This window comes from Condylura cristata, unplaced genomic scaffold, assembly GCF_000260355.1.
Source record: "Condylura cristata isolate star-nosed mole 26May11 unplaced genomic scaffold, ConCri1.0 scaffold00019, whole genome shotgun sequence".
NCBI classification, from domain to species: Eukaryota; Metazoa; Chordata; class Mammalia; order Eulipotyphla; family Talpidae; genus Condylura; species Condylura cristata.
The window spans coordinates 14,307,432-14,334,609 of NW_004567120.1; the positions used below are offsets into that span (position 1 = coordinate 14,307,432).

The window sequence follows — 27,178 nt, forward strand, 5'->3', positions numbered from 1 at the left end:
CCCCCCCGCCAAGCAGGGGATCCAACTTGTGCTGCAGTGGCTGACACTAGCTTTGTAGTGCTGCACTTTAACCCCCTGTGCCACCAGGAAAGACCCTCTAGAAAAGATTTCTAACGACTCATTTATTAACATTTAGATAACGTGGGAACTAATTAACCAAAGCAGTTGACTCCACCTGCACTTAATTTTGCAAGGTTTCATGGTTCAGCCATTCAGTGAAACCTAGTAAGGGTCTGGAGATGGAAGGCATGGAAGGGGTAAGGGCCACAGCATTAACTGCTCCCTGATCATGAGAGCTCAGGTAGTCGGGGGAGTGAAGAGGTCAGCGGGTTCCTCTCTTAGATAGTACTACACTGCTGTTTTGGTAGGGTAGGTCCTGCTTTGGAAGGGATTGTGTGATAGCCTTCCATCAAATCACTAAATCCCTAAAATGTATTGATTTTCACTTACCCAGGAATTGTGAGTTCTAGAGCACAGTCATGACAGAGTTTATTTTCTTATGCCAGTGTTGGTGGCACTTTCTAATGGAAAGGTCACCATTATTTGTCATCATGCACACATTGGACACTGGGATCTGTCTTTTGGTGTGGGAAGAAGCAGGAAGAATCTTGGAATCTTAAGGGGTTTTTGATTCTTTGACAAACGCCAACAACTATTAATGATAAGTGAGTTTTGGAACAACGATATGATTTGAATCCATAAAATTTAGTGTGAGGAATGGGAAAGCCCTTGTTTAGGGATTCAGGATCAGTGAGACACCTGTCTAGCTGGGAAGGACACATGTGAGCAAGTACATGGTGCAAGCTCCACAAGAGAGAATTCACATGGGGCATTAAACAGTGGGTTTTGGAGGATGTGTAGGATCTCAGTAGATAGGTACAGAGGTAAAATGCACAGAGGCATGTCAGTGGAAGCAACCTGGGGACTAAAGGCAGAGAAGTGAATGGCATGTTCAATGAGTGATGAGCATGAACTGCAGTGTAGGATATGTGATGGGGGCAGAGACTGGCATTTCAGGTGATCTGGACTGCTGGTCTTTGGGATTTACATACCAGGAGTCCATGAAGGTTTTGAGTGGTAAAGGGATATGGTCAGATAGTTCCCAAAGATCACTTTGTTTGCAACTAAAAAACATACTGGGATAGATAGTTTAAGCAATCATTTCAAAGGATATTGCAGTACTCCAAGCAAGACAGGAGAAGGGTCTGGGCTTTTGTTTCTTGGAGGATGAGGAGGGGAAGCATTTGAGTAACTCGGTAGAAATAACAAATTGTAATATCTTATGAGGAGACAAAAAAGGTCAGTGGGAAGGGAAAGGCAGGATTCAGAGATGGTTTCCAAAGTTTTTGTTTTGGATGGCTGCGAAGACAGGAGGTGGAGTGTATGTTGCACAGGGGACTAGCTCAGTGCCAGGCATCCTGGATATGAGGATGCCACTGAAAGGATACCCTTTCTGTGCCCTACTGGAAGGGTTGGCAGATAGTGGTGATACTCTTTTTCTATGGGCACTTTCTCTTCTGTTGCTTTCAAATTAACATCAGTGTACCCAGAAGAGCTGGTGGATTGTGGCTGATTCCCAGTGAGGCTTGTCACGTGTCAGGTAGTCTGGGGTGGAATAGCTGGTTGTAATAAGTCCTGGGGCTTCACCTCCAGAACATGATTGAGACTCATTTGTCAGATAAAGATCGAAGGAGTGATCTTGACAAAGCATAGCACAGATCCTGTAATGAAAGGGAAATGAAGATGCTTGCCAGCCCATTATTAAGCGTAATAACTGGGTTGAAATAAGATGAAAAACTTCTTTTAGGCAGAACTTTCCCATTGACAAATAGTAGGGGGTAAAAGTGTGAAAGCAAAGCGTATAATCCAATTCATTAAAAAAAAATGTAGAAATACTTTTTAAAACCTGAAGCAACAATCACTCGTGCTTATGGAAATGGCATGGAGGACCGTTTCTCCACTGATGGATACTGATGTACAGATGATGTTTATAAAATCAATTTTGCCAGTCATAGAATTTTATATTAATAAGGACAAAATAACTTTGTCCATTATATCTAGGCTTTTTCCATTATATCTTGGGGCACAAGCCACATACTTCATGGACATTGTGACTTCTTGTGTTAGGCAGGTGGTTGGGGGATCCCTACTTGAGGCCAATAAAAACAAATTTGTCTTTTTTGTCTTTAGGTATGTGTTTGGGAGGTTGAGAGACACAGGATATACAACTTCCACACTGAAATACTAAGGACAAGGAGTTTAACATTATGTTCAATTGGTATAATACATATTAAGTACCAATGTTATGATAAATACATGGTACTGTTCTTAGATTACAATGTTAGGGGTTGGGTGGTCTTCCCTAGGTATTGAATTTTAGGTAAATCAATAGGGTCAGATAAATGTAGCCAAGGTTTAGATCTGATACCCAGAGGTTAAATCAAATAACAGATTATTTACAATTCAATGCTCTGTAAATACTGTGTGTAGTTCATAGGCAAATAAACGATGTACATTATTTAGTGATTCCCACAGAGGTTACTATTTGGGGATATATCACTGAGCTGGAATGTCTACTGTACAGACATGAGCTCTTGTGGGAATATACGCGACAATTTAGATGGCACCAAAGAAATTTTAACAGCCAATGAGCTGAGATAAGGAGTATAGAATACATAACATTGAACACATTTTTCCAGATTAATACTGGAGGTTCTGGAGTGGGGTCTGAACCCAGCAACCATAACCTGAGTAACCTTGAGCAAGTCACATAAACTCTCTGAGCTTTTCTTTGGTAAAATAAGTGACATGGACCCCTACCCCCAGATTTCTCATGGTAGTGAAATGAGAAAAAAACATGCAAAGCTTGAAGCACAGTGCCTAGCTCCGTGAATGCCAGTAGAGGCTGTTGTTGTACCTTTTTTTGGTGCTGTAGCATTTACTTGGTGTGTATTTAATGTGGTTTTCCAGTGTTAGCAGGATTATGGCTGCCTTCTCCACTTTGGAGTCTTTCAGTCAGCCACAGTGGTGTTTTTTCACGTACGCTGTGATTCCTCCCCAGCAAACCGCAAGTGGCAGATAGCAAAATCTTAGTTTTGGAGGTTAAGTGGGGAAAAAGATAAGTGCTCCACAAAAACTTGGATAGCCCGCCCTCTAGTGGTCTTTTAATGAATTGCCCCCAACAATTGCCCTGTTTAATCCTAAAGGAAGAACTGGCCTTAAAATAAATGGTATACAGTTGACATAGTTACAAGAAAACAGTTGTTTTTAAGAACTGAATTTATTATTTTTTTTTTTGTTCAGGGATAACTGACCTGTACCATTATGTTAGTTTCAGGTATACAACATAATGATTCTGTGCTTGTATATATTGCAAAATGATTCTAGTTAACGCCATCAGACATAATTAAATTATTTTTCCTTGTGATGAGAACTGTCAAAGAAACTCTCATTGTAATTTTCAAATATGCAGTAAAGTGTTTTTAAGTAATGTCACCATATTCTACATGATACCCCGAACATTTTATAACTGTAAGCTTGTTTATACCTTTTGACTCGCCTTACCATTCTGCCTACCTCCCCCATTCTAGAAACCACAAGTCTTCTCTTTACCTATTAACTTATCTTAACTTTTTAAAATGTCACATACAAGTGAGCATATGCTATATATAACAAATAACTTTATCAATCTCAGACACAGAAACTGGTATGGGTTGCAGTTCACAGGCAAAGGACTTAATTTGCAAAGAACGTCATCATGATGCACCGTTTTTCATGTACATTATCCATTTTTCCTAGTGGGGTGTCCAGTTTGGGTCAAAAATCCAGAATTTAGCATTCTATACATGACTATATATCCTATCTCCCAATTTAAAAAAGATGTAATTTAAATAGCCATGACATCTTTAATTTTATGATATACACTAATTGTTTTTAAAAAACAGTATAGTTGTTGATAACAGCATCTTATCTTCTTTTGGGGACTTAGAAACTTTCCACAAGCCTTTATTTTCACAGCAGGTAGGTGTTGCGGGACTTGCTCTCTGTTATGTGAAGTCCCCAGACTTATCTGTTGGGAGACTAAAAAGGTTTCCTTTGGTTCCCAGCACACATTCCAGGAGACTGAAAAGGCTCTTACCCCTAGGTATCTCTTTTTGGCAGCATAAATTGCAAGGAACATGGCTTGGCCCCCGGATGTGCCTCATGCATATCTTTTCTGGAATCTTCATGTCAGATTTCTTAAGCACACTCTTATTTTGCCTTTAGGAATGAAAACGATTAAAGTAAAGACCTGTGTTTTAAAGAAGTGACTTCCTTTGCTGTACTATAATTGTTTTGGATCGCTCAGATATTAAAGCATTTCTGATAACCAGATTAAATCAAGAGTAATAACTTGTGAACCTTGCAGAAATCAAAATCAAGGGAGTGGCTGTGGGATTCTAAGGAAATGCCATTGTTCTTTTAAATACTTGAATTGCTATTCATAAAATCCAAGAGTGAATAGAGAGTGGATAATTTAGAAATAGGAGATGTCTTCTAATGAAATGACAGGAATATTTATAGCTATACTGATTGATTGGGAAGCATGTACTCATACTTTGAAAGGGTTTGCTCTGTTGCAAGCTTCATACCAAATGCAGAATTTTGCTGTTTAATTTTTTCTACCATGGGCAGGGGTGTTTCCCTTCTTGAACAATTTATACTTGTTGGTCAGTGAGACTCAGTTTTCAAAGTGCATGTAGGAGATTTTGTTTGGAAACCACTCTCAGGAGCCAACTTCCACAGGTCCAACTAGAGTTGGACACTGAATAGGATGAGAAGTTGTGGAGCGGAGCATGAGTGGTTGATGAAGTCAAGGTCACAGGTTCTCTTGCTCTGTGGGCTATTCATTCCCACTGGCCATAACCTGTGTCCTCTCAGGTCCTTTACAAATCTGTTTGCCTAATTTGTATGGCGGGCGTTCCGGCCTGCAAAGGGGTCTGAACGTATGGCGTGTTACATACATTCCTCATGCTAGAAACAAGATTCCTGCTTTTACGTGACTTACACTACTACTCTTTCAAGTGCTGGGTTTCTGTCCCTTCCTGCTGCCTTTCCAGGCCTCTTCCCTCACTGTGCCTCTTCTCAGTGGCTTCTCAGCCCACACCCAAAAATATTGTGCTCTCTTCCAGCCTTTCTTACCCTAAGACCAGTGATTGTCGACGAATATCAACTGAGCAACAAAAAGTCAGAGCACCCTGTTAAAATCTAGTCATGGTTCACTGTTGTCCAGATACAGTGCTCCAGGGCCTGAACTCATGAGAATGGGTTTTTACTAATGAAAGTTTAGTATGGAAAATATTCAGTGGTAAGAAGACCTGCATAAATTCCTCTACTTTCCTTTTTGGGAAAATTCCCTGAGTTCTTTTGAAGCCATCTATTGTTAACCCTGTATTGTTTGTGAATACTAAAGGGAACAACTAAAGAGGATACCATTGGTGAATGTTTTCCCCATTATTGCTTATCTGTTCTCTGCCTGTCCACTACTATCGAACTAAACACTTGCTCTCCGCTATTGAATGCAAGGGAACAGGAAGAAAGGTATCCTAAATGTATTTAATCAAATGCTTTTGTTTAGAATGTCGTTAAAGAGAAATGAATTCTCAGTGTTCTCTTCTTGGAAAAGCAGCTGAATGTCTTCAGCTGCCCTTGATATAACACCACTGATGGTCACACCATCCTGTCGAGGCATTCAAGGTATAGATTATGCAACTGTCATTTAGAGGCAGTGATTTGGAAGCAAATGGAAAAAAACATTCTGAATTTATTTTTTTAATCAAGTTGAAAATGATAGGGTTTGATGTCTTTTTTGCCAAGTCAAATTTGTTATTTAAAAATAGTTACAGTGCATCTTAGTGTTAGAAGAAAAGACCTGGAATAGGAAAGAGTCTTTAAAAATCATCCTAATGTTTTGTTTGTTTCTATAAATCAAGTTTTAAAATAAAATGTTTACAAAACATGAATTTTTTGAAACAATATTTATGTCGTAACCTGGTTTCTGTGAAGGTATGCAAAGATAATTAGATAATTCCATCAATGGAAGTTAGAAACTTCATTAAAAATGGTAAAACAGACCAGGAAAAAAATACACACACACACATACTTATTTAGTAATTGTAATAAAGTAAAAACGAACATCAACTAACAACTATAAACCAGATACATTCTACCGGGACGGAAGGGAACAGGATCAAAACTGGGGTGGGAAGAGCACATGGGACTATGGTGATGCACATGGGTGAAGTGGTGGTGGGAAGTCCATGGGGATTACAACCGAGATGGAAAAATGCACAAAATGAAGCATGATTTAAAAATCTATGTAATTTAAAAATTTTTAAAAAGATAAAACAATGAACATGAAAAATTGTAATTTAATCCAGGTGTAGGTCACCAGTAATACGCCAAGACCTGAAAAGTTCAAGGAATGCATGTTTCCCCTCTGTCGTTGATAGTTACCTAAGTGACTTATGCCCAGTTAACTACCAGTAGCAGAGAATGTGTACAATAGTTCCATGGGAGATGGTCAGTCATAGTCCATCTGTAGTCCATTCTGGTTGTACCTCTTTGGTTTACCACTGCAGAGTGACCATCAAAACCCACATTGAATCTGCTCTTTTAATCCTTAAGGAAAGTCTTCTGTCCTTCAGTATAAATTTAGAATGAGATATTTATTTAGTGATTGACTTATTCTCATGCAGAATCCCTTACACACTATAAAAGGATTTGAGGAAACTTATAAAAGCTGAGGGCTAGCAGTGAAGTGAGAAGATGAACTCAGAGAGATCAGAAACCACTGAAATGAGAAAATTTACTGTGTCATAGATCCATTTATCAAAAAAAGTAAAATATTGTAAATAGGTACAACAGTTGCCAGCAACCTTGAAATCTATCCAAGCCCCCTGCCGTAAGTGTTTGTGAACCCCAGGTCAAGAACCTTTTCATAAGGAGAAAGCAAATCCTGCCGGAAATAGTTACTACATTTGAGCATTGCCTTTAGCTCCGAGCTTCCTGTCAACCAAGGTTCAAGGATAAACACACTGGGTTGTAGAGATGGCAACGTCTAAAAAGGGGAGCAGAGCCGTTCACAAAATAATCAGGGAAACGTATAATTTTTAAATTGCAGTGTTTATACAGTTTAAAAGGATAATTTCATCAAGGGTAATCAAGTAATATAAAGGAATATAGTATAATTTGATGAAATTCTTTGCAAATATCAATTTTGCAGTAGAATACCTGTGCTAATTGCATTGACTAGCATATTAAATTAGCCACGTAGTCTGATTTTCAACTCTTTTGGAAGAGAGGGAATTTGCTGTGTACTTTCTTTAATGGTAGATTTGCCCACCTAATGTTATTTGATAAAACCTGGTAGTAGTATACTATTCCCATGAGCATACACCAGCTGAACAACAAGGAAGGCCTGAGGGTATAAAAAGAAATTGAACTGTGATTAAACAGCTGCTGTTAATAGGTCATACCATGGAAAACTGGCATGTAGATAATGACAAATAATCACAGTAGGTACCCTCTGTGCCCATCCCGGGCATTTACTTTCCTAAAGGTAAATAAATAACACAGTGCTTCGTAGGACAATTACACGCAGAGGCAGTATAGGGTAGGGCTGGGAGCAGTTTCTGGACTCAGAGGCTTAGTTTTCCACCACTTATTAACTGTGTGACCATGGGCAAAAGTCGCTGAACTTCTCTGAGCCTCGGTCTTCTCATCCATAATACAAGAATAAAAAAGTGTCAGTGTCAGGGCTTTTCCTAGTTTGCACCTGGGTCCATGGAAGTTTCTGTTTTGTGGGAGTTTTATTTATATAAACAACTTCAGTCACCTAAAATTAACATGTCAGTCACTGGAACAATCAATCTCCCACACTCGTGTGAAGCCTTTACTACTTGGCTCACAGGAGTAATCCACTTGCTAGGCTGCTCTGCTGGAATTAAGACCCAGGTAGAGATGAGGGGGTGGGGCAGGATATCCCCAAGGTCTGAGGGCTGGAGGCACCTGGAGGATGTGTGGAGCCCCAAGCAGGGAGTTACCATAGAGGTTCAGAAATATCCTGCAGGCACAGGTCTAGAGCAGGGATCCTGCTTATCCTGGTCTAAGGAGGCTCTTGTTTCATCTGCTGGAATCCCTGGGATGATTGAATGAGGTAGCTCATGTTCCCGATATCCAAGTACTTGATCCCTTGCCTGGCTCATCTCAAGTCCTCAACACAAGTTCACTGTGACTGTTGCATTTACCATTTTCAGCAGTGCCCACTGCAGCTTATGCCCAATCTGGTTTTCTTTCAGTGGATGGTTGCATTGACTGGTCAGTGGATCTCAAGACATACATGGCTCTGGCAGGTGAACCTGTTCGAGTGAAATGTGCCCTTTTCTACAGTTACATTCGCACCAACTATAGCATGGCACAGAGCACTGGACTCAGGCTTATGTGGTACAAAAACAAAGGCGATTTGGAAGAGCCAATCATCTTTTCAGAGGTCAGGATGAGCAAAGAGGAAGATTCCATATGGTTTCATTCAGCAGAGGCCCAAGACAGTGGATTCTACACGTGTGTTTTAAGGTGAGTGTTGCGTGGAAATTTTGTTCATTTGTACAGCTGTTTTTTGACTGGGGCTGGTGTGCCTCTTGCATACAGCATTTCTGAAAAGTTGCATGGGTGCCTCAGTAAATCCAATTCTAATTATTTGTTGGAAATGCATAGCAAGTTCTTATCAGTGTTTCATAAGATGCGACTCCCACTATTATGTGTGCTCATTTAATTTAGAAAATTTTGTGATTCATTTATTCCCCAACTCCACCCGTACCCCAGGGTATTTTGAGTGTTAACAGTTGTTTTAGGGTAGAGCCAGTTGGCTCAATGAGCTTGATATCTGGCCATGAAAATGACCTAAAGTATCACTTAGGCCAAGGTCTGGCCTTTCTTGTCGATGGAAAAAAGCTTCCAGTGCTGCTGGGAGATCTTTTAGCAAATGTGATACTGTTGAAGTTCTTCATCGAATTTGCGTTGTGAATTTTGAATCCCCTGTATTTAAATATATAACGTGGAACCCTGTAGATACACAGTCATCCTGAGTTCTTGGGTACTGTGCAGGGAAGGTATCACAGGCATAATTCCTGGTTATAAGAAATTTACAGTGAAAAGCAAATCTGTTTTATCCTCTGGGATGCCACAATATGTGCTTCCTTCCCCCTCCACTTCAGTGCTAGGATCTAGGCTCTTGCAGCTCAGATAAAGGACTGCATTACATAGTGAAGTAGGCAGCTAAATGACCTTTGAGCCACCTTTCAATTCTGCCATTTTGGGTGTCTCTGATCTGGCTCACCAGGGACCTACACTCCATTATTTGATTTTAACTTCTTGAAAATGCAGACCCATCCTATTTTTGTCTCCCGTGGATGGACTTTGTCTGATGTCAAAGCTGTATCACCTCTTCCTCAACATCACTTGGAAGCCGCAGGTGAGGCCTCATTGTTCAAAAGGCCAGGAGAACAAGGTGGTGTATAAATAGAGACTCTTCTTGATGCTCTTCGAATTGTGTGTGTGTGAAGTGTTGAGAAAGCAATGGTGAGTTTAGTTTTTGTGATGGCAGAAAACTCCAGGATATTGACAGAAATAGCAATCATTTGGTGATAACCAATATTTTCACCTATTCATGCAGCTTTTGGCAAATTTGACAAATGGTGTGGTTCAACTTCAGCAACTCTATATTCTTAAATGCTGCCACTTCTCTGTCCCTTCTCATCCCCTCTACCCATCCTTGTTAAGTCCTGCTAGTCTAAAATAGATCTTTTCTTTCCCTACTCCATTGCTCCCCCCCCCCAAATTAACAATTTATTTGCAAAGCTTCCGCCCACTGTGTTACCAATTACTGGATCAGTAATCGCTCACTTCCCCTGTCCTTCTTATGTCCCCAATCCTGCCACCTCTCTTCCTTCTCCCTACCTTCATTCCCCTACTTGAAGTGTAACAGGGTGGTCCCCAGGGAAAGGAGAGGTTCCAGGTTCCCTGCCCCACCCAGGAGGAGGGAGCTGAACAGGGAGGAGAGGAAACTTTAGAGGAGACTGAGGAGGAAGGAGGCAGGATGAAGAGCCAGAGGGAGGCACAGGGAGCAGAGAGAATTGTGAAGAAGCTTTGTCTTGTCTCTTGGTCCTGAACTGTTGAAACAGATGTGGGTGAGAGACCCGTGGGGAGGTTCACTATGGCAGTGTTTATCTTGATTTTGATTTTGCTCTTTCTTCCCAGACTTGTCTGGCCATTTCTGACCCTTTTTTAAGGGTCCCCGCCAGAAGGTGCTTTAGACTTTTGGCAGGCTTTCAGGCCTTGCTTTGGGCCAATCCCTTTTGGGTGGACTTTTACCCATAAAGGGATGGGTAAGTCTGGGCGTTTGATTTAGAAACTATATTCTTTGTCTTTTCTGTATTGTACAATAATTGTATTAAAGTTCCTTTCCATGAAAGGTCATATATATTTTGTCTTGATGCAGTGGATGTCAGAACCTATTTAGAGCAGGCAGGTTTGGGGTTCAATGGTGCCCATCTCTCTCTGCCCTGTAACAGATTCAGTGTTATCAGTTGAGTGTGTATCCTTTGCATACCTTCTTCCTTCTCTTTGAATGATATAAACCTTACATGCATGGGAATCTTTTCTCCCCATTGTTTACAACAGTAAAGGAGACCTGTATTTATCTGCATTTTGTTTTCATAGTAAAAATACATAGTGGGATTTGCTCCAAGTCAATTGATAGAGAGCTTACTCGTCCTTTGAGGTATATAATGTTGTTTTTTGCTTAACTCACAATTTAGCAGTCATTTCTCATTGATGTATGTGTTTTTTGTCTAGTTTTTTGTCCTTGCAAAAGAAGCTAAAGTAAAAAAATAAAACAAAACAAATAAAAAATAAAATAAAGCAGAAAAAGACATTTACCCCTACCTCTTGAGTAATACAGTTGATTTCCTAGCCCAGACAATCACTACGATTCTCTAATACAAAGTGAATAAATAATTGCCTTGAACACGTTTTTCCTTAAACTACTTAAAACATTTTTTAAAAGTTTTATTTATTTATGCATACAGAACTGGGGTACAGGCCAGAGGTGCAGGTGCGGTGAGAGGATTCACCAGAGACAGAGTGGGGAGCAGAACAGGCTGACTGAATAAGTACACTGCTGAGAGGAGCAGCTGGCTGGTCAGGAGAGGTTTGCTGAGTCATGTGGTAACCTCTGGGGTGGGGATCAAACTCATGTGGAAGTGGCTTTAGCTTCTTAGAGCTGTGCTTTATCCTGCTTCACCACCAGTGAGGGCCCTAAATTTTTTTTTTTTAAAGATTTATTATATTGATTCGTACAGAACTGGGGTACAGGCCAGAGATGCGGAGGGTGAGAGGATTCACCAGAGACAGAGCAGGAAGCAGAACAGGCAGATCGAAGAAGTACACTGCTGAGGGGAGCAGCGGGCTGGTCAGGAGAGGTCTGCCACACCATGTGGTCGCCTCCGGGGCAGGGGGGGATTGAACTCATGCGGAAGTGGCTTTAGTCTCTTAGCGCAGTGCTTTAACCCGCTGCGGAGGGCCCTAAATTTTTAAAGTAAATTTTTAAAAAGATACTACATCGATAATTTTTTTTAAATGTCTTCTCCATGCTTTTATATAAGCTTTTAAATTGCTGATTAGCTTTGGATTTATGGAATTATTGCAGAAAGAATACAGAGTTCTTATATGTCTTATGCTCATTTCACCCTCAGTTGACATCTTGCTTAATTATGGAACATTTGTTATAATTAATGAATCAATTGTGGCACATGATTATTAGCTAAATTCCATGTTTTAGTCACCTTAAACTCTTTTTTGCTGAGGGGAATTCTTAGACTTCCCTTGTTTTTGATGACCTTGATGTTTTGTGTAATAATGTAGAAAGTTCCTTGATTTTTTTTTTTTTTCTTTTCATGGTTACACTAAGTTAATGTCTTTTTAGGGAGAAAGACTACAGAGGGAAAATAACATTCTCATCCCATCATATTTAGGGTACAAAATAATCTCATGACTTACCAATGTTTATAAAGACCTTGACCATCTGGCTCAGGGTAGTGTGATCTTTTTCCACTGCAAAGTTTTTCTTTCTCCCTTTACATATTCTTTTTGGATGAAAGTATTAGTATTCACAGAATGTACTTGAGTAATGGACAGCTAGCTATATGCCTTCTGATTAAGGGTGTAGAATCTGCATAAAATGGTTTGAATTTCTTTTATATGGCTCTTGGTCTCTTCTAGATCATTCATTCACTCTTTTATTTTAATCAGTATGGATATGTGGATATTTAATTATAGATGGCATCATAACCCAACAGTACTTTATTTCCTGGATCATCTTATTTCCCCTTTGTGTACACATAAGCTCTTTCGGTTGGAACATGTGTCCCTTTGACATGATCTCATCATTGTTCTGTTGCTTTCTGAACACTTTCTTGTATTTTAGCTTTTAAAAAAGTTCTAGGCTTAGCTTTTATATTTACTGCTCTAGTTCTAGAATTCTCTATTTTTCTCAGGGAGAACTGATTCCTTTCCATCAAAGGAATCTTAAGATTTGGGTACTAGATTGGCTTATTGCTAGTAGGGTGTCATTGTTTCTAGGTCTTCTCACCTGAGAAAGCCTGTAGGCTTTTCAACAAAGCTTTGTACTATTTCATTAACACATGGGATTGTCTAATGCCCCTGAAATCCTTTCTTATAATCGCCCTCTCTTTCAAGGACATATCAAATTGGTCTTGTTTGTATTTCTTCCAGATATCATCTAAATCAGAGATTTTCAACTCATTTCCAGATCAGTAGACGAGACAGAGATGTTATTTCACTGAGCAGAGGCTTAGACTCAAACATAACTGATGACTTCTTTTATTCAAACAGCATGTCTTAGGGAGTGATAGGTGTATGTGGAACTTCTATTATGCCTTGTAAAGAAAAAAACTTGAGGGGAACCCCTCTCTAAAGGAAGCAGCAGTCTTGTCAACTCACAGACACAGAAATCTCTTCCAGAATGACAGAAGTTAATAACTGGAATTTTGGCTGTGAATAACAAACATGTTTTTCAGATCTAGAAGTAGCCACTGATTCCAAATATGTGCTGAGTGAAAAATTCAGTTTGTATAAGTGATTTTATGCAATTGACAAGAGTGATATTTATGAAAAATGCTTTGGATTGGGCAAAGTGTATGTTCACCTGGAACCCAAATTTGATATAACTTTAATATGACTGATTTTCCTTGCTTTATTGATCTCAGTAAAATGATTCTATTTCAGTATGTTTAAAAATGCAGATGTGAAATATTTAGTAATATTCTCCACCCACTTGAATCATAGCAAGAAAAGCTTACTGTTTGTGACCTTTCAGTAGCCAATTACTCATATTAGTGTTTTTCTTTGGCCAGTCTCAACAGTGATTTGATGAATTTCTCAGCATGTTAGTGGGTTAGTAATAGAGGAATGATGAAGTGAGTCATATTTTGAGAGGCAGTGTCAAATCAAGAATTACTGACTCACCTTCCCACCTGAATCTTTTCAATGGAGGCACTTAAGTAGGATAAAAACGACGAGAGTAATCTCCTTTGACAAAAATCCCACCTATCACTTCCTAAACAACTTGTAGCAAGGGGTAACTTAAGCTGTGCATGTGTGCACAAAGAGAGATATATTCATATAATTTTGAATTGAATTTAGTTATTGAACAAAATGATTAAATATAACTGAACATGAATAGAAATCTGTGTTTGTGGGAACAACAGGCAAATATAGAAAACCAACTAAAGTTAGAAAATCATTATGATCCTTTTTCTTTCCAATGAAGTAAAGACACAAGGAACCACTTTCTTGAATGGGAATATAATCCAACTAATTTTGCTTTTGAGTTATCCTTGAAAAACTGAGGTTCTAAAAATCTGTACATATCAGAGAAACATGTATAAAGGGTTTGTTAACTGAATTTAGCCATCTCTGCGGTGTAACATTTGCCTTGCTATGTGTCACATTTGAGTGTTTATTGTGCCAGCAAAATAATTCCACTGGAAGGTTTTTTTTTTGGGGGGGGGGGTGGAATCAGGTTAGATTTGATACAAGAAGTTTAGCATGTTGCTAAATATTGAATCTTTACAATATGAGGGCTCATTATATTGGGGTATTCTTTTTGTGTGTGATTGAAATTTTCTATGATGAAAACTAAATGTGTGCACAGTAGTTTTGCCAGATTTTGATGACCCTTAGATTGCTGCTGATCTATAATTGCCTATAAAGTATATATTAAATAAATTCTATATTTCAGTCAACAAACATTCATTGTACATATTTCATGGGATTTACTTTGTGCCATATGCCATATTATAAGGAAACCAGTGTAATTGTAAAATTCGTTGTGAAAAGTAAATTGTCCAGTCTACCTAAGACTTAAAGAAAGAGATTTTATCACCTTTCACCCTCTCCCTACTCCCCACTATGGTTACCAAGAGATTTTCAAGGACAGTGAACATGTCTCATCATTCAACTGTAGCGTAACTATTGATCCTTGAAAAGTGTCAACAAATCAGGTGACACTGTAGCAAATTCCAGGAAAGGAGATCATTTCTGCTAGGAAAAATGAGACCCTGAATGTTCTAGAATTAATTGACCTTAGAAAAAGTTGAAGATTGTGCACCAGGTTCTCAAGACAATGGCAATACCTTCTCTGACTTGTGTAGGCAATAGTGTGATGCAATTAGTTGTTTGTTTCTCCTATTTTCAGTTATAAGCAAGAGTCCCTGATTTACTTATTTTGTTGTGGCAGTTATGCATAAAAGAACACATGTGACCTATAAACACTACTTTTTCAGCTCTAAGATTTGCTAATTTACTTGTTTATAAAATTAGATGTAACTAAAATGAAAATTAGTAACACCTGCAGTTTAATCAGTAGTGGATTAGTTAAACTTAGAATATAATCATACTCTTGTACATTAGCAATGAACTACTCAGAAATACATTTTATTATACAAAACCTATATAATGTCAACTTCCGTCAGTTAGAGGGAATCAGGTGTTTGTCATATAGTCAGTGTGCAGGATTACATGCTTTGTAGGAGTTGATGAAATTAAAGGGCTATGTTTGATCATCATAAAGCAGGAGTTAATTTTAATAATTATCGATGATCTAATTGACTCTGGTATTGATTTTTTTCATCCCTGTATGAGAATGTAAACTTCGATTTTTCCTTTCTGATTATTTTGTTCATGCCATAGTTTTGAGGTTGCAACTCTTGTAATTGAATTTACAGCTAATTCAAAATATTTTCAATGTTCAAGAAAGCAATGTAATGATGTGGCATGCTATCTGATACGTTTTGGACTGTTACATTTCCCTCTGTAATCCCCTTTTCATGTATTTTAATCTTGCCACCACATCTAATTCACTCTTTCTAACTCCGGTTCTAATATGCTGAGTCTATGGCCTACCATGGTGAACGCTCCTGATCTCTCGTGATCTTAGAAGCCGATACTGTGTTGATCTAGAGGTGAAGCTCATTGGTCACACTTTTTTTTTTTAATGACTTGCTATCTTCCCACCTTGTATATTTTACAATTCACTTTTCAATCTGCTTATATTCCCCTGACCCTTTCTCTTCATTCCTTCATGGTATTCAGTTGTGAAAACCATAACGCTATCAGACCAAACTCTCTGTCTATGCTTGTTTCTGTATCCTTGCAGCTGATTTTAGCTGAAGGAAAATTATAATAATGTTGACCTGTCTCACTTTAAATTCATCATCATGAACCTCAAATGGACCCTTAATGCTGTCAAATAGTTTCACTGTATAGTCTTCATACATTCTTTCCCCCATTTTCCTCGTTTTACTGTTTCATCTTGTTGTCTCTCTTTACAACTCCGACATCTCCTCCCCTCGTTTCACATTTCATTGAAGTATGGAAGCAATTAGAAGAGAATTTGTACTGCATCTGTACCCTCCTCTCCTACCTTTATAGTCTGCTTTTAGTTGTCTTACCATTGATGGACAGACCTTGCTGCTAAGGCCCGTGATCACTGCACTGGACCACTGGAACAATTCTTCCGTCTCCTATATCATGAAATATTCTGTTAATCCTGAATCATTTGCATCAGCATACACACAGGTCAGCATTAATGGGATCTAAAAAAGTCCTCTCAATGCCATTTTCTCTGCCAGCCTCTGCCATTTCCTTCCTTCCATCTGCAACAAAACGAGTTTATGGAAAGAATTATCATCTTTCAAATCATTGTGCTCCTTTAGCTCATTCTGTATTAAATCCATTCCAATCAGAATTTACCTTCACACTCCATCAAAATTGCTTTTATCAGAGTCCCCAGTGATCTCAACAACATGCTATGCAATATTTGCATCAGTTGATGTTCAGTCCTATGTCTTGATCACTACATTGGACACAGTTAAGCAACCTTTTTTTTTTTTTCTTCCTATTTTTCATTTTTGATACATTTTCTTTACCTGACTTCCAGAAAGTCACATCCTCCTCCACTGGTTACCCATTCACATTCCTTTACAGATTCCTCATATTCTCCTTGACCTCTTAGTGTTAGAGGGTCCTACAAAGTGTTGTTTTTCAGTTTTTGCTCTGTAGTCACACTGAGTCCTTCATGATTTTTTTTTACGACATTTTATCTATGCATATAAGAACTGGGGTACAGGCCAACAGTACAGGGGTGAGAGGACTCACCAGAGACAGAGCAGGGAGCAGAATAGGCAGATTTACTGAAATACACTGCTAAGGGGAGCAGCAAATGAGACGGGAGAGGTCTGATGCACCATGTGCGTCACCTCCCTGGCCAGGGATCTGAACTAATGCTGCAGTGGCTACTGCTAGCTTCATTGTGCTGTACTTTAACACGTTACACCACCAGAGAGGACCCTCACAGTCTTACAGCTTTTGAAAAGCAGCTGTACACTGATAACTCCAAGAGATATACCTTCTATGTGAGACTTCTCTATCCAACAGGTTTTTAATATCTCCATTTGGTGTCAAAACCAGGATGGTCAAAAGTGAACTGCTGATCTTCCTCCTGTATTACCATGGTTTCTTAGAAAACAAACCTGGAGAGAAGCCTAAGCTGTATTTGGAAGTGCCAACCTAGGGAAACAGGAGTGAAGGGAAAGGGAAGTGAGCCAAAGTAGGAGGGATAGTAATGAAGACAGTTGATTCAGGAGAGATGGAAGTGAATGTACCTCTTTGCTTCCTTCTCTTGTCATTCATGGGTTATTGCCATGAACGGGTTCATATGACATGGATCGATCCAGCCTGGGAAGATCCATAGTAAGAATTTTCCAGTCAAAGTGAATAGCAAGTGCAATGGTCATGAAACAGGAACTGGCTGCTTAAGCTCAAGGAAGCTAGAGAAGGCTAGATGGGACTAGATGGAACCAGAAAGGCAAGCAGGGGCCAGATCCTGTTGCATATTAATGGCTAGGAATAAGAATTCATGTTCACTTCCAGTCCTGCAAAAGGAGAATGTTGTATTGTCTGTTTATTTTCGGTTGGGGGTAATATGATCAGATTTATCTTTCTTGAACGCAAGGACACAAGTTAGAAAGCCATTGTTTTAGTGTAGGAACTAGGTGATGGGTGAAGGGATAGTTACGATGATGTGAGGGATGATTTGATAGGATATATGATGCACTGAAAGTCAGAAATTAGAGAAATAGCTGAATAAAGGATGACCCCATGTTTTTAACTCAAGCAACTGAATGAACTTGAAACTGAAAGAAAGAAGTCTTGATGAGGGCAAGAATAGTAATAGCTACCCCAGGGATACTTGTGTGACACTAATATGACAAACACATTCATCTCATTTCTCATTTTACTACCACTACCACTGTAATACTAGCTATGATATTTTTTTTTTAGCTCTTGTTATATAGTTATTGAAGATGAGAAAAGTGATTCTCATAGATGTTAAAGAACATGCCCTTGACACATAGCTTACAAGTGGTAGCACTGAGATGAGAAACCAAGTCTGTCTGGCTCATGCCATATTCAGTTTTCTCTACTGTCTTTGTTTTTTATTAATTTTCTTTTGGGGGGGGCTGTTCTGGTATTTGTGTCACAAATAAGATATGTTTAATTCCTGCCTGTATATGTTCTGTGATTCTGTTGTGTTTTGTTTTAAGTTTTCTACTGTACCAATGTAGTCTTGTGATGAAGATGACATTCTCATCTATTTATTTATTTATTATTTTTAATTTTTTTGATAATTATTTTTACATATTTTTGTGCATTTTTCCATGTCAGTTGCAATCCCCTTGGGCTTCCCATCACCAAATCACCCATGTGCTCTCACCATAGTCCAGTGACATTCTCTTAACTAGAGATGGATAACACATAGCAATGAAATAGGGATTCCAAATTCCTGTCAAAATAAAGCTAAAAACATAGATGGAACTATGCTCAGTAAATAAGCCAGAAGGAAAGAGAAGAATATGGGATGGTTTCATGTATAGGAAGAATGTAAGAGGAACCAAGTCAGGGATCAGGAAAAAAATTATAATAAATTAACCAACAAAATTAACAGGCAGTAGTTAACCAGAAGCACTCTGCAGGGAAGGGCGATGGAGAGGGATCAAAACAGGGGCAGGGATGTATTCTTACACAAGGGACTAGGGTGATGTGCAAGGGTGAATTGGTGATGGGAATTTGCAGGGAGTATACCTGCAAGGAGAAAGCATGCCTTGTACAAAAAGGAGTAACAATGTAAAATATATATATAATAAAATGAAACCATTATAAAAAGGTTAAGTTCAAGAACAAATTTTCAGAAATAAAACCAAATCCCTTGTCTTAAAAGTTCAAAACCCTTTGTGATCTACTTATCAGTTTCTAACCATTATACAGAAGTACTTGATAGTTGTATTCTACTAAAGAAAGGGGATGGAGGAGCCCTGTCAGAAGCAGATCCTTAACTGGCTCTTTACTTTTTTTTTTTCTTATTTATTTTTGTATACAGAATTGGGGTACAGGCCAGAGGGTAGTGGGTCAGAGGACTCACCAGAGACAGAGTGGGGAGCAGAGCAGGCAGATCGACGAAGTACACTGCTGAGAGGAGCAGCGGGCGGGAGGTCTGCCACACCATGTGGTCACCTCCAGGGCAGAGATCGAACTCATGCTGAAGTGCCTTTAGTTTCTTAGTGCTGCACTTAAACCTGCTACACCACCAGGGAGTGCCCTGGCTCTTTCTTTTTATCGCAGACATCTAAGATACAACTTTTGTAGTGAGTTTAATTAGCATGTGTATCAGTATATGATACAATTGATTGCGACCATTATCAGGTGTCATAATTTTTTTTGTTTTTTTTTGTAAAGAACACATGGCATGAAACCACTCTGCTCCATTGACCTCTAAGTTGCCATATTTCATAGTGATAGAAAAAAATGATATTATTGCTGCCTAGCTTCAGTTTTTAAAAGATATATTTTATCACCAATATCATTGCTGGTATAAGGCATCTGTTATTCATTAGACAAGCACTTGTTGAGCATCTACTCTGAAAGGTACCAAAAAACTAAAAAAGTGAATTGACAAGACTCCTGGCTTTTAACAGATTAAAAAGGGTATTAGAGTATGTGTATAAATTATGGTCAAATATAATTCAAATAAAAGATAATATCCTATGTAATGAGCACAGATTTGTATCCTAGGAGAAATCTGAGCAACTAAACAATTTCATTTGTTTGAATTCTTAAGTATTTACTGAAGCCTTTTAAGAAACATTTAAACCTCCAGGAACATTTAAAATTATTTTTCCATTATTTTCATGCTCAATATCTCTTACATACTTACGCTGCCCAGAAACCTGATTACTCCTCATTCTTATTCCCAACTATATATATAGTGTGGCATGCATGCCCAAGTTATTCTTCTCTCTCCCTTTTACATAGTCACATGATTTTTTTTGTGTGTGTGTGTTTTGCTTTTTCTCTTTAGCAATTCTTGCTCTTCTTCCCAATGTGATTAAACTAACATTGTTTCTTGTGATTCTTCAATTCTTTCTGCGCGTTGTAAAAATCCAGGCAGTGACATGGCATACCAAACACCTATAGAAGTTGCTGAGTTTGGAGTAACCCATCCAATCAAAAAGATGAGCATCATGAGAGGACAGTGAGAAGGAGAAAGCTACTCTCAGTAACTTAAGGTCTTGTATTCCAACACACATGAAAGTGAAACTTGCCAGTAAAAGGGTTGTGATAAAATAGTTGTTACAGAGAGTAGGGGAAGAAAGCTTTGACATACAGAATTAGGTGTGTTGAGGATCTAAACAGGCAGTAATTGTACTATTATTCTAAGGCAGAGAAAATGTGTTTAAAGGCAAGGTGACCGCAAAAGCATGAGTTATGCACATGGTAAACAGATTGCTTTAGTTGGAACCTGAGTTCATCAAGGTTCTTTCCCTGAACGTGAACTAACAAAAACTTTTGTTTTATAGTGATTGCGGATGTGTGTGTGTGTGTGTACATATATGCGACACACACACACACACATATATACATATATGTAGGTATACACACATATAGTTTATAGTGATGTATATGTGTGTGTATACATACATGTATACACGTGTATGTGTATATACACACACATATAAGAGAGTACATTTCTCTCCCCCTCCCCTTTCTTTACTGATCTAAAACTTAGTCCTGAACTCCCCCCTCATACTTTACACACAAAGATTTGGCTTTCCATACATGTTACTTGCTGACCAACTTATTGACACTACCCTTTGGGTTACTAGGGTCTGGGGTTTTTGGTTTGGTTACTTTTTTTTTTTTTTTTTTAATTTGTTCCACCCATAACAACAGCAGAAGATAATGGAAGACAGTTTTTATGAGATGACAATGTGAAGAAAGACTCTGGGAATACCAATATTTCAAAATAAGGTATGGTACAAAGTCAAAAAATTCTGATTTTTAAGGCATAGTGAAGTTTCCTATAAATTAATGTCTTTGTACAGACACTGGCTAACTTTTGAGGTTGATCCCATGTGACAGAAAGCAAACATGAAAGAAAACATTACAGTTTCTGAATAAAATGTAGTTTCTAAATAATATTTTTGCTTTCCATTATTTTAGAGACAGATATAGGCACGTTTGACTTGTCAGTGTGGACAGGTCGCTAGAAAGAGGGAGGTCACCTCTGGTGCCTTGTCTGGTTATGCTCGCTCATTGCTTTGCTTGGCAACCCCAGAGAGGGTCATGATCCGTACTCTAACGACAAAAATCAGATTTTGACTAAGACATTAGCCTCTTTGAAATTTCCATTTTGCAGTAAAGTTGGAATTTTCTCCCAGCAACATCATTTTATTAATTGGGGCAGGCGGGGGGGGGGTGGTGGTGGTGGTGGTGGTGGTGGTTGCTTTTGCCTGTTCTTTTTTAAACTTTGATGTTGGGGTTACACTTTTGAGCTCCCATATTTGCAGTTGTTCCACTCATCCTCCACCAGACCACCAGTGTCTATCAATACCCCCTTTGCTTCTCATCCTACTCTTTCTTCCCTCCCCCATTCCCTATGGTAACCAGTCATTTTTTTCACTATGTCCAAGATTTAGCCCTCCTATATTTTGTCTGCTTCATGTAAGTTTTTTGGTTATTTATATCCACAGATGAGTGAAACCATGTGATAGCTTTGTTTCTGACTTATTTCATTGAACATAATCACCTTGATTCCTATCCTTTTTGTCCCAAAAGCCACTGTTTCATTTTTCAGAGCTCTTTAGTATTCTATCGAGTACATATTCCAAGAGCATCTTTATCCATTCATCTATTTAATGGCACTTAGCTTAGTTCCCTGACTTTGCAGTTGTGGACTGTGTTACTATGTATACAGGCATGCATAAATTGTTTCATTTTAGTGCCTTCATATTTTTAGTATAAATATCTAATAGAGGTATTGCAGAAGAATATGGGATTTCTTTCTTTAAGATATATTTATGTATAGAAGGCCTGCAGTATAGGCCTGAAGTACAGGAGGCAACGGTGAGAGGACTCACCAGAGATAGAGTGGGGAGCAGAACAGGTAGATCTGCTGAAATATACTGGTGAGGGGAGCAGTGGTCAAGACAGAAAAGGTCTGCTGTGCCATGTGGGTCAGCTCCCTGGCTGGGGAACAAACTCAGGCCACAGAGATGACAGCATGATAAGGCTGAGCCTTAATCCTTATGCCACCAGGAAGGCCCCCTTTTTTTGTTTCTTTAAGAAATCTCCATAGTGCAACATCACTTTAAAATTTGTCTTAACTCTTTATATTCCCATCTCACCGAACATGCTTGCCTGAGGTCTCACAAAGGCCCTCTCAGATGATTTCTGCTGGATTTGTTGTCAATATTTAATGATGAAAGTGAATTAATTATAGTTCATTACACCTTTTTTTTTTTTTGGCCTTAGAAGATGAGTATAATATAGGAAAAGGAATCTTTCCTACCAAATAGAAAACCCAAATTTGAACAGATTAAGTCTTTTACTGGGAAAAAAAAAAAAGTGATGAAAACAAGCGGCAACACCAGACACTTGTGTCTGCTGCCTTCTAAAATTACTCACCTTCCTTTCCAGGTCCCCTGCCTAGGTCCACTGCCCTCCCTCTGCACCTACAGCGACTGGGTCTTCATGCAGACTGATGAGCCTTTCTTTCCCTTTCCCCACTGTCTACTCCAAAGTTATTCCACAGTGTGTCATTGCCCAGAAGCCTCTTCTGTTTTCACTCACCATGTTCTCACTCATTCAGATGTGCTGTCTGAGAGACACACAGGCAGGAGCTCACTTAGTTTCAGTTCCCTCTGCCACATAATCAATGTCTGTTTTCCTCCTCCCCTCCTATCCCGTAGGAAAAGGTAGCCTTTCCAAACCAACATCAGCCAGTAAATTCACTTCATTTTTTGTTGATTTGTGAACATTTTATTTTATTTTTGTCAACAGCTTATAAAGTGCCTCTAACCTCCATTTTTATGTGAAACAAGTTTTTCCAGATCTTTTTTAAACAAGCTTATTCAAGCAGAAAGCCATAATATAAACAACCATAAATGTATGCATCTGCCTATCATATATATCCAACCTTACAGAAATTTGGGGGAGTATATTTATTTTATAAAAGGTAAAGGGATTCTGTCATGAATTTTTTTTTCATTACACAATAAACATGCCTTAAGTATGGTCTAATTCTGTTATACATTTCTTGCGTTGTTAGCTTTCTTCAGTCATCTTATTCCCCAGGGCTCAAGCCTCCCCCTGTTCAAAAGAACCCTCTTGGGGCCGAGTTTCCCACCTTACTCCTTCCCTGACAGGCTGACCCCTTGAAGAGCCTCCCTCACTGACTGCATTTCCTCCATTCCGGCTCAACTCTGCAGTTTGGCTTTGGGCCGCCCCCACCCAGATCTGCTCAGATCAGAAATGCATGCCTGACCCAGTGAACACTTTCCGCCTTGATCTTAGGGGGCTCCCTGCAGCCTGTGCCAGCAGAGGGTGCCAGTCTGGCAGCTCCCTGCCCGCTGTGCTGCAGGCCTGTGCACCTCATGGCCTCCAGGGCCCCAGGCCATGGCAATTTTGCCCTCCAGTGGCCATGTGGCAACGTCTGGAGCCACTGGTGGTGATGATAGCTGGGGCTGGAGCAGGCTGTGCTAGTGGCACCTAGTGGCCAGGGGTTACATCTCTTCTTTTAACCACCTCAACACCCCTCAGTGTGCAGGACAGCCCTCTGTGACAAAGAGTTTATCCAACCCTACCCTAGAAGGCCAGCAACTAGCCCAGGGACACTTCTGGCAAGGGACCTGGCCCCGTCCACACCTGCCCCAGCAGGAGATGCCCCAGAGTCACATCCAGCTGCTGCAGAGGTCCCGGGGCCAGGACAGCTCAGTCTCTAGGTCTGCAGGCCCTGTGCGATGGCCGGTAGCCTCAGTCTGGTCCAGGTGTGGTCCTCCCCATTCTCCCACCTGCGGGCAGAACCATGCAGTTAGCCCCCCTCAGCAGCCAATAGCCATGCGGGGTACAGAGCCCAGCCTCCCCTCCCTCATCCACCCCTTCCTGCGGTTGATTTACGGTGGGATAGTCTGCTCCACCTATGTGCATTCACTGAGAGCTTTGTAACCAGGCTTCCCTTCCGCATTTATCCGTGGTAGGTCTGTGGAGAGACTCCCGAGTGGAAACTATACTTTGCTCTGCAGTCTAGACCAGCAAGATTTTGGGGACCATCAGCTGCTAACTCACCTCAGCAGTGGCGTGAACATCCTGTTCAGATGTGTTCCTGGTTTGCCTACCGGGAACTGGGAAGGATTCTCCTGTCAAGGGGCTGAAGTCATAGCTGTCCTCATCAGCCACTGACTCACCTCCTCGGCAGTGGCGTGAGCTCCCTGTTCAGATGTGTTCCTGGTTCTGCATCCTGGGAACTGGGAAGGAGTCTCCTGTCAAGAGGCTGAAGTCATAGCTGTCCTTATCTACAGCCAACGCTGGTGTCCTCCGAATGCAGCCTGGTGTCCCCATAGGGGAGGCAGTTGCCAGTCCGGGCTAACCCCAGGCTTGTTTTGATCGTTTCTTGGGGTAGAACTGGCTCAGAACCTGAATGTTTCATGTTGTGGAGACTTCTGGGATGCAGGAGTCCCTGCTCCCCTTCTCTCTCTCGTGCACCTCCTCAGTCTAACATTTTTGGATGGTCTGTGTTTTGCAATTCTGGAGGCAATTTCTGACTAAGAACTAATCTGGTTGCCACAAACAGGAACTCACTACAAGTTAAAATTAAGACAAGGGGCCTGTAGAGTGGTTTTTTTCTCACAGCACTAATGCAGGGTGGGGAAAAGGGGTCAGGTCGCCTCTCTCCATCTCTGGGGTCCTAGGAGCTACTGCTCTTTGCTGCTCTGTGCCTGTCTGCTCTGAGACTTCATAACTGGCATTCTCTAAAGACACTTTGCATCTGTAAAGCATATGATTCTGCTCCTTGCAGTCAGGGCCAGACCTCAGTTGTGGTCCAGGTGTCTATGCCTCTGACCTTGGCCCCAGCTCCAGTGATTCACTGTTTCATTGTCAACACCATCTAAAGAAATCTGTCTGTCTGTTCTCTATATAAGTCTCTATTTTCCAGCTGGAGAATCTGTTTGGTTCAAGATGAGTCAGATGACCATTCCTGCTCTAGTCACCTATCTGAGACCCAGGTTGAGGCCGGAGTGGGTTATTATATACATGCCCAGGTGCATAAGGTACTAGGCTGGGGGAAAGACTGACACACAAATAGAAGCTTCCCCCGTTCTGGAGTGTTAAGTACGAATGCTCTGGAAAAGACGCAGGGTCATCACGACATCTCTCTCTCTCTCTCTCTCTCTCTCTCTCTCCCCCCCCTTCTCTTCCCCCAACCCCCGCAATCTATACCCTCCCCAGCCCCTACCCTATACTCCAATCCTCTTCCCCACTCCCTCACCCCCTTCCCCACTCCCCTACTCCTCCCATCTCCTTCCGAGCCCCCACACCCCCCTTGCCCCACCCAGCCATCCATGAAAGCCCCCCTTTCCCAAAACTTCCCTTAAATCCCCTCCCCCACAATTTGATTTCCCACTGTTACTTTACTTTTCGAATTTATGGATTTTGTAGCCAGATTCCCCTCCCACAGCGGAAACAATTTTTCCTCCGTGAAAAATTCACAGCTTTACACCATGGGCAGTCCCAGTCTCCAGGCCTGCGGAATACTGCAGGTCTTTTCTGCTGAGGGGGATCTAAGTCTTTCCTGTCTCTCTGAAGCTCTTGAGGGTCTACTCCCTGCCCACCCATATCAGACAGTAAGCTAGCATCATAGGTCCCCATGCAGTAAGATATGTGAGGAGGAACTACAGTTACTGCTGGTGGGGATGGAGTGGGCGTGTCCTGGAAAGGGGATGAAGGGCGTGAGTATGAGTATGTGAATGAAGCAGGGAGCTGGACAGGAAGGGGTGATGTTGAAGTTAGAGACCCAGGCATTGTGGCCCCAGAGGAATAAAAAGGGGTTGCTTCCATCGACTTGCCATCCCCCTCCCGCTGCCCACCCACAGTGTAACTTATGTGCTTTAAAGTTCCAAGAATCCGCGCTACGCTTCCCAGCTCCTTTGTGGTCTTGGCTCCTTGGTCTTCCTCCTCAGATTTTTCTCCTGTTTTTTCTAAGGCGGCAGAGGCTTCACCAGCCTTGGGAGTAGTAGCAGCCGCTGGAGTAGTAGCAGCCGCTTCCGCTGATTCTTCCTTCTCACCTGCTCCTTCAGTCCTAATCCTCCTGACAGTTGCCTTTCGAGGCCCCTCTGCCGCCCACTCCGGGGGAGACTCCAGCTCCTGGAGAGAAGTGGGCAGGGTTGAGAACCATTCAGGGGCTAAGGCAGTGGGCAGAGTGTCAGGGAAACTGAGAATGGGTCAGTTGGAGTAAGCTTACCGCCCGGATGAGCTTCCATCTCAGCAGGTCCCTTTCCTTTCTCATCTCCGCCAGATTGGCCTGGGTCTGCCTCAGCCTTAAGGCTGCTTCCTTGCGCTCCATCTCCTTTTGCTCAGTGAGCTCCTTCAGTTCTGAGGCCAAGGACTGAGCAGCTGACTTGTGCATTTTCGCGAAATCCTGCAACCACTGCACCCTGCGAGCATATAACTGGCTCTGCCTGTAGGCGAAGCGCAAGCCCAAGGCCAGGCTACTCCAGGCACAGGCCTCTTTGGCCTCACTGGGTACCTCACTGTCCTCCAAGATGTCCTTGAGTTTATCCTCCACCTCCTCCCAGGACAGAAATGTATTTGTGAGGTAGAACTCTGGGCCGTTCACGTGACCTGCTATTTTCTCATTGACGAACTCCATCACTTTGCTATGCCGGAACCCACCATAAGGGTCCTCAGGTTTCAAGGCCATGGTGACTGAAGACCTCAAAAGTTTAGTTGGCCCTGGAGGGGTGAATCAATCTGTTATCTCATTCCTTCCCCTCTTAAGCCCCTCCCTTCCTCCGCTTTCTACCCCCTTCCCTCTGTATCACCTCCTTCCTTTGCCACCCTCCTTTGCCTTCCTTCCCTTCCAGTTTTAAAGTCCAGTCTAACCCTCTACCCCTTGTCCCCCTCAATGTCCCCGTCCTCCGCAATACTCCCCCTGTCCACACAATGC

At 40.9% G+C, this 27,178-nt stretch overlaps 1 protein-coding gene across 1 annotated transcript in view; it reads left to right on the forward strand.

Annotated features, from left to right (window-relative positions):
* IL1RAPL2 (interleukin 1 receptor accessory protein-like 2) overlaps positions 1-27,178 on the forward strand; it is a 921,055-nt gene that overhangs the window by 431,487 nt on the left and 462,390 nt on the right. The window contains exon 2 of the mRNA XM_004685671.1: positions 8,340-8,613. Coding sequence (XP_004685728.1) covers positions 8,340-8,613 — 274 coding nt within the window. The remainder of the gene's footprint in view (positions 1-8,339; positions 8,614-27,178) is intronic.